General features: G+C 48.7%; 1 protein-coding gene across 1 annotated transcript; it reads left to right on the forward strand.

Annotated features, from left to right (window-relative positions):
- The first annotated feature begins 5,297 nt into the window (after positions 1-5,297).
- Positions 5,298-6,959, forward strand: LOC109769983 (NAC domain-containing protein 83). Its single transcript, XM_020328690.4, has 2 exons — positions 5,298-6,141; positions 6,233-6,959. The coding sequence occupies exons 1-2, from the start codon at positions 5,922-5,924 to the stop codon at positions 6,709-6,711; spliced, it is 699 nt and encodes a 232-aa protein (XP_020184279.1). The 5' UTR covers positions 5,298-5,921; the 3' UTR covers positions 6,712-6,959.
- Positions 6,960-7,761: the final 802 nt, after the last annotated feature.

Raw genomic sequence — 7,761 nt, forward strand, 5'->3', positions numbered from 1 at the left:
GATGGACGAGAATTTAATAAAAAAATGAAAAATAAAAAATAAAAAGAAAGAGAAGGACAAAAAGAAAAGAAAGAAGAAAAAAGGCAGCAAGTGAACACAACAGATGTGCTGTCCCTGGTGGTAACTTCCGTCGACCAAACAACATGGCATCAATCCCGGCCATCCTTTGACACGCCGACAATCCTCATTTGCCAAACGATGCCGGGGTTCAATATAGACTGAGATCGGGATTTCGATTTGATGGTTCGTTTCGTCAAACCTCTATGAATTCAGGGTTTAAAATAGACTTTTTCCGCCAACATACATACAAGTTTTCCTGTTTGCTCTTCACCCACATCTGGCAGAGCCTTCTTCCATATCTTCATAATATGTCTAAAAAATAGAGACAATGTCCTCTGTCCTCTACACATTTCAATTTTGCAACAATAACTTCGTTTTATCAATCATAATGACATAACCGAACACAAAGAACGTGCAAAATTATGTGTGTGTGTTTACTAGTTCCAGCTCGGCCGCTTGCATGTTTGTACGCTTTTGTTGTCTAAAGAAAAGGATGGGTAGGACGATTCTTGAAAGAAAACATACATTTTTGTTGTTTTTTCTCTTTTGGAGAATCGGCCACAGACATAGACACTAAAAAAAGCAGGACCCTATTCCGGGGAGAAAGGACAGCGTTAGTTGGGACTCGATCCCGTGACTGCCTACTCACGTGTGCACACAGCTAGCCACTACGACAAACGTGACCCACTGCATAATATTTGTCGCAACATTTAAAAACGAATAGCAGCAGCGGACTTAACACTGTTAGAAAGAAATCCCGAAAAATATTTTAAAATTTGAGTTATTTCTAAACTTGCGAACATTTTTTTTACAAATCCGAACACATTTTGAAATTTCTGATTTTTTTGTAAACACGAACATATTTTGAATTTTTGGAACGAATTTCAAAATGGAGAATAATTTTGAAAATCATAAAAAATGAAAGGCGAACAATTTTTTAATACCTGAACAAAAATTTGAAGACAAGAACATGTTTTAAAATTTGTGAACAATTTTTGAAAACAGGAACACTTTTTTGAAATCATATCATTATTTGAAAATTTCTAAAACAATTTTTGAAAAAAATACTCCAAACAATTTTTTAAAAATGAGAACATTTTTTAGAACCCTGAACAATTTTGTAATAATGAGAACATTTTTCAATCCCCGATATGTTTTCTAAAAATGCAATTTTCTTTTGAATTTATGAACAATTTTTGAAAACATGAACATTTTTAATAATTGAACATTTATTAAAAGCACGAATATTTAAAAAAAACATGCCAAACAATTTTTTAAAAATGAAAGGATTTTTTAAATCGCAAAAGAAGTTTTTTAAAATGGATTTTTGTTTTCAATTTGTGAACAATTTTGGACAACATGAAATTTTTAAAAAATTGAACGTTTTCTAAAAGAACGAATATTTCATAAAATTGCCCAACAATTTTGAAAACCTGAGCTTAAAAATAAAAAAATTGAAAAAATATAAACGAAAAATGAAAAGAAAGTAGAAAAATAAATAGAAAAACAAAAAAGTATGAAAAACCAAAAAGAAGCAGGAAAACCGCTTCAGGAACCTTCACCAGAAAAACCGGCTGTGAAACTCTAAAAAGTTCCCAAAACCGGAAGCGCTGTATCACGTTAATGGGTCTCCGGGAGCAACTAGTTAACGAGCGCTCCTTCGGGAGCCTCGCAACGATCAGTGCCACTTGGCGCGCTCTCAGCCATTCGCCACGTGTCGCGCTCTGGATGCTCCCTTCGGATTTTTTTTTTATATTTCCGCACGCGTTTTCGGCTTTTTAAACGGTCTTTTTTCCGGGTTTTTTTGACGTTTTGGTTTTCCCCCGGTCTTTCTTAGCTTTTCGATCAAAAAAAATTGGAATTTTTTTATGCACGAAAAACACATTTTTTTCCCTTTCGCGAAAGTCACGGTTTTTCTTCTGCGAGAGGCACGGTTGTGCTTTAGCGAGAGTCACGGCCGTGCCTTTCGGAAACGAAAAACAAACGCGTTTTCTGTTTTTTCCTTCTTGCGCGAGAGTCACGGTTTTGCTTCCGCGAGAGGCACGGTTGTGCTTTCGCGAAAGTCACGGCCGTGCCTCTCGGAAAGGGAAAAACAAAACGCGTTTTCTGTTTTTTTTTCTTTCGTGAGAGTCACGGTTTTGCTTCCGCGAGAGGCACGGTTGTGCTTTCGCGAAAGTCACGACCGTGCCTCTAGGAAAGGAAAAAAATACGCGTTTTCTGTTTTTTTCTTCCGCGAGAGTCACGGTTTTGCTTTCGCGAAAGGCACGGTTGTGCTTTCGCGAGAGTCACGCCCGTGCCTCTCGGAAACGAAATAAAAAACGTTTTTTCTGTTTTTTTTCTTCCACGAGAGTCACGGTTGTGCTTCCACGAGAGGCACGGTTGTGATTTCGCGAGAGGCACGGGCGTGCCTCTTTCGGAAAGGGAAAAAACCGTACTTCCGGTTTGTGTTTTTTGCACGGTTTTTTCGTCCGGTTTTTTTCGTGAGAAAAAAAGTTCATCAAAACCTATCAACATGGGATCTAGTTTTGAAGATCTCGACGCGAGGAATCCAATGGTGAAAATTGTTCGAGATTTGGACGCACGGTTTAAGAGATAAAACGTTTTGAATAAACGGATCTTAAAAAAAAGGGAAAACTCCCAGGTTGCGACAAGTGGCGCGCTGCATGTGCGCCACCTGTCGCGACCTGGAAAAATGAAGTGTTCTTTGCAAAGAGTACTACTTTAATTAGTGACACTTCGACGCAGAATGCGTCACACAGGATATTCCCGTATTCCGGGCCTGGCTAGCATGTTTTCATGCTGGGCGCACAACAGTAAAGGGCCGGCCCATATAATTTAGTTTTTTGTACGTTTTTTCTCTGGCTTTCTTCTTCTTCTTTTTCTTTTTTTCTCGGTTTTCCTTTCCTTTTAATTTTTGTTCTTATTTTTATTTTTCTATTTTACGTGAATAGTTTTCAAATTTGTGAACTTTTCCCCAGTCCGTAATTTGTTTTTCAAATTGGTGAATATTTTTCAAATGCATGAACTTGTATCTCGTGAACTTTCTGAAATTTCGGGAATATTTTTTCAATTCCGTCAACATTTTTATTTTCAACAAATGTCTCAAACCCACAAACTTTTTTTCAAATTGGTGGCTGTTTTCTATTTTGTTAAGAATTTTTAGATAATTTACACTTGGTATATATCTGTTAATGTTGTGCTGGAAGTACGGTTAAATAGCACTATTAGCGTGCGGAGTTCAAATCCGGCTTCTCCCAGAATAACGAGCGGAGCAATCCATTATTTTTTTGTTTTTTTGGGGTTGCTAGGCCATCCATTTTTTGTCGTTGGCCAAGTAAAGATAAGAGTACTGCAAACTACTGTTGAGGCCAATTCTCCGAAGGAAAAATAATGGTTGCAGTCGATACTACTAAGTTTCTAATTTCATGGATTTTTGTGAGAAAATTTTCGATCGATTCATCTGCAATCATGGTAGTACAATGAACACTAGAGCTAATAAAAATATATCTAGATTTATAGACCACTTAGCGACGACTAAAAGAACTGAAGCGAGTCGAAGGCATGCCGCCGTCATCGCCCGTCGCTCGTCGGAGTCGGGCAAAACTTGTTGTTGTAGGCAGTCGGGAAGTCGTCGTGCTAAGCCCCCATAGGACCAGCGCAGCAGAACAACAACCGTCGATAATGAAGAGTAGCGTAAATCAAAAGGATCTAACAATCCACACGAACATAGACAAACGACGAACAGTTTCGAGCAGAACCACAAAAACATAGATCCGCCGAAGACACATTTCCACACGTCCACCGTCAGTGCTAGACGCATCATCAAAAATGGGGCCAGGCAGGAAGAACCGTATTTCATCTTTAGGGAGGCGGTGGCGTCTCGTCTTACTGGGCAGGATAGAAACCCTAAAAAACTCGAAGTAACTTCTAAAAGACGAAGCCCTTCCACCCGCAAGGGCCGGTATCCATCACGCTTCCATAGCCCTAATGCCATAGGAGACGAGGCGGACCGACGGCGGCACCGATGGGAGGCAGAGAAAATCTAATCTTAGGGAGGAGGTGGCGGCTACGTGAGGCGACGGCTGCTCCTCACGTATTTGGTTTTGGTGTGGTCCACCTAATTCCATGGGTTGTGAAGCAGAAATGAAGGCAGGAACACGTACGTGGTGGAGAGCAAACACTGGAGAACAAAAGATCATCTGTGTTTTTTCTTGTTGACAAGTCCCGCTCCATGACCAGTCCCTGAAGGCTGAAGGAATAGCGGAAGTGCCAAATCGTCCGAGACACAGGTGCTTGGTGCGTTCTCTCCCCGTCAGCACAACAGTGGAGGGATCGTCGCTGGCGCCGGTGGCCAACCGGCCCGTCGCGCCGGACGCCCGCGCTACCACGGATGGGCATACACCACCGCGCATGCATCGACAAGACCAACCGCATGCACAAAAGGGTGCCCGTCCAAACGGAAACGGTACTAGTCACGTGGTTGAGTAGAGACCAGTCCATGTACCGATGGATCGCCCGTCGCCGGAGTCCGGACGGAACAGCACCGGTGCCGGGACGGCAGCGAGGACGGGACAGTTCACGTGACGGGAAAGCGCAGGCGAGAACGACGTACCGAGAGCCAGACCTGGCTAGCCAGACAGCCGGGCACGGACGGACGCACGCACCCATGGACGAAGGAAGCTAGTACACAATGTTGCAGTGCGTGCTAGTGATGCCGTCCACGCGCACTGCCCGATGCCCAATGGCCGTGCGTGGCAGCGTGCATGCATGGCGCCGCGCGCCGCGCCCGTGCCCCGTCCACTTCACCCGTGCAGCCGCCCGGCCGGGGGACCTCCCCTCGGATGCCGCAGCAAAGCCAAAGCCGGAGCCAAAGGCGGGGGCGGAGGGGCAAGTGGCAACGGCGACGGACGGCCGTGCATTTGACTCCGAAAGCCGCTGTAAAGTCCACCCCAAAAGCTGCAGTAATTAAGCTTGAATGATGCTTCAACCCGGACGGTGAACTGGTGAAGTAATTAAGCTTGAATGATGCTTCTCGCACAGCCCATCCATCTCTTTTGGGCACTGCCGCACGGGCACGCGAGGTGTCAGCGGGGGAGCGACTTTCCCTCCGATTCCTTCTCCGAGGCCAAGGAGACGACGATGATAACAATAATAAATAAATTGAATGCTGGAATCCAAGGTAGGTGGCCGCTGAGGCCGTTGATTCCCCGTTCCAGCGCGTTGCTGTAACGTGGAAGCTTCTCCTTCCCCCTCCCTCCCTCCTCCAGCACAAAAGAAAAAGAAAAGGAAGGGAGGAGATGAGAAGGAATTTCGTTTCGTTTCCACGGGCGCAAAGAAAAGGAAAGAAAAGAAAAGAGAAAGAGATAATCGGGCGCGCACGAAAAAGATAGTCTTTCGATGCCTTGTTCTCCTTCCCCTCTCCCCTCCCGGAGACAGGTGCAGAGGGACCCTGCGTGCTCTGCTTGCTTAAGCCCGGAGCTCACCGGTTGGAGGGTGATTAAGGGCTGCACGGGACGCCCGCTTCCTTTCTCTGTTCCCTTCGCTTGATGGAAAGGGCAGGAAGAAAGGAAAGCCGAGCTCGCCGATGGCGGTTGAGTGTGTTTCACGACACCGGCTGCCTTCCTGCCCGCCACTATATAACCGCCAACCTCCTCCCCCTTTCCCGCTAGCTATCATCCCGCACCCAACTACTCTCTGCTAGCTCCGTCCTCCATGGAGGGGCGAGCGAGTACCTGAGTCTGACTTGCATGTGAGCGAGCCTACAGCAAGCACACGGCCTATTGACCCATCCGAGACAGAGAGAGGGAGTAGTCTTTGCTTGCTTGCTTGCTTAGTTGGGTTGTGTCTTTGTGTGTGCATCTATGGCGCTGCCGGCGGAGAGACGGGCGGAGGAGGCCCCGGGCGTCGGGGGGTGCCGGGTGCCGGCCGGGCAGGGCGGGCTGCCCATCGGCTTCCGGTTCCGGCCCACCGACGAGGAGCTGCTGCTGCACTACCTGCGCCGCAAGGCCCTCTCCTGCCCCCTCCCCGCCGACATCATCCCCGTCGCTGACCTCGCGCGTCTCCACCCATGGGACCTGCCAGGTACGCTCCACTTACTCGCCATATCACTGACCAACGGAGCTGCGGCTGCATTGCTGGCGCATTGCGCTGACTGTTTGCCGTGTGCGTGCAGGCGAAGCCGACGGCGAGCGCTACTTCTTCCACCTGCCGGCGACGGGGTGCTGGCGGAAGGGCGGGGGCGCCGGCAGGGCGGGCGGCAGCGGCGTGTGGAGGGCGTCCGGGAAGGAGCGGCTGGTCGTGGCGCCCCGATGCGGGCGGCCCATCGGCGCCAAGCGGACGCTCGTCTTCTGCCGCCCCGGCGGCGCGCGCACCGGCTGGGCCATGCACGAGTACCGCCTCCTGCCCGCCGGCCTCGCCGCCTACGCCACCGCCAAGAGCCTCCACGCCGCCAAGGACTGGGTGGTCTGCCGCGTGTTCAAGAAGGCCACGCCAGCGCGCCACGGCACAGCGGGGCGGCGTAGGGGGGACGCCGACGCCGACATGACACCGGCATCGCCGTCCCCGGCGTCCTCATGCGTGACCGAGTCGCGCAGCGGCATGGAGGAGGACGAGGATGAGACCGCCTCCAATTCGCCGCGGCGAGAGGATTAGAGCAGCTGACCTGACCTCAATCATGGTCCCTGTAATTTTCTAATGAGTGCCCCGTTAATTCGTCGAACCGCTAATGTGGTAGCACTAGTAGTACCTCGTAGTAATCATCAGTCCCAACTTATCAGGAGAAACAAACTGAGCTCAAGCAATCAGCAAACCGAGCTCAAGCAATCAAACACCTCACCATGTTTGACGAGTGAGCCGAGAGAGCTCACTGTGAATCAAAGAGTTCATGTTCCAAGGTTAAATCGGAGTTCTTTTGCTCGTGAATTCCAGCTTCTTCTTGTACTACTACAAATCAACAACTAAAGAATGAACTATGTAGCGACTGCAAACAGCTACAGTAGAAACACAGAGCGGCGGCGCAGAGAAAGCAGGGGCAGAAAGGCGTCGGAGCTCAGTTCATGGAGGCAGAAAGCGAACGGATTCACGAATTTTGTGATAAGCTACGGCTGTGCGTGTGCGTGCGTGGTGATGATGGCGCCACTGAGTACTGATCCAACGATCGATCGACTGATTGGATTGGATACTCGAATCCACTCAGGCTCGGTCCGGAGATGCGTTTCTTCTTCCTCCCGACGCCGGGCCCCCGCCGGGCGACAGGAATATTTCCAGCCATCAAAAGGGGCCCCCGTTATTGGCAAGGGGAATAGGAATCCCGGCCGGTCCAACCAACGAACGAATGAGAGAACAATTTTCCTTCCGGCCATCGCCGCATCGATCCGGAGCATCCCGTGCCCGCCTCATCTCGTCTCATCTCACTTAGGCTCGAAGTGAGAATCATATCGTATCGATCGAAGCCGAATATAAGACGGACAGATTTGGAGGAATCAACCGAGACCGAGACCGAGACCGGACATGCGTTCACAGTTTCACACTGTCACTGTCTCATTCTTCTTCTTCTCCAGGCAGCTAATACTGACCCGCGGACCACTTTTTCGGCGGTAGTGGCGCTGATGGCCATAGCTCATACGCTGCCAGCGCTTTTTCTGTATGTGGGTTGCCCGAGTCGGCACGCACGCACCTGGAGTGTAGACTCTAGAGCCTGAT

This window comes from Aegilops tauschii, chromosome 3 (assembly GCF_002575655.3).
Source record: "Aegilops tauschii subsp. strangulata cultivar AL8/78 chromosome 3, Aet v6.0, whole genome shotgun sequence".
In the NCBI taxonomy this organism is placed as follows: domain Eukaryota; kingdom Viridiplantae; phylum Streptophyta; class Magnoliopsida; order Poales; family Poaceae; genus Aegilops; species Aegilops tauschii.

What these genes read in the sequence shown, in the direction of transcription:
- LOC109769983 (XM_020328690.4), top strand. Translation starts at nt 5,922, where the DNA reads ATGGCGCTGCCGGCGGAGAGACGGGCGGAGGAGGCCCCGGGCGTCGGG. An exon ending in CCACCCATGGGACCTGCCAG is followed by an intron (nt 6,142 to 6,232) that starts GTACGCTCCACT and finishes GTGTGCGTGCAG; the next exon opens with GCGAAGCCGACGGCGAGCGC.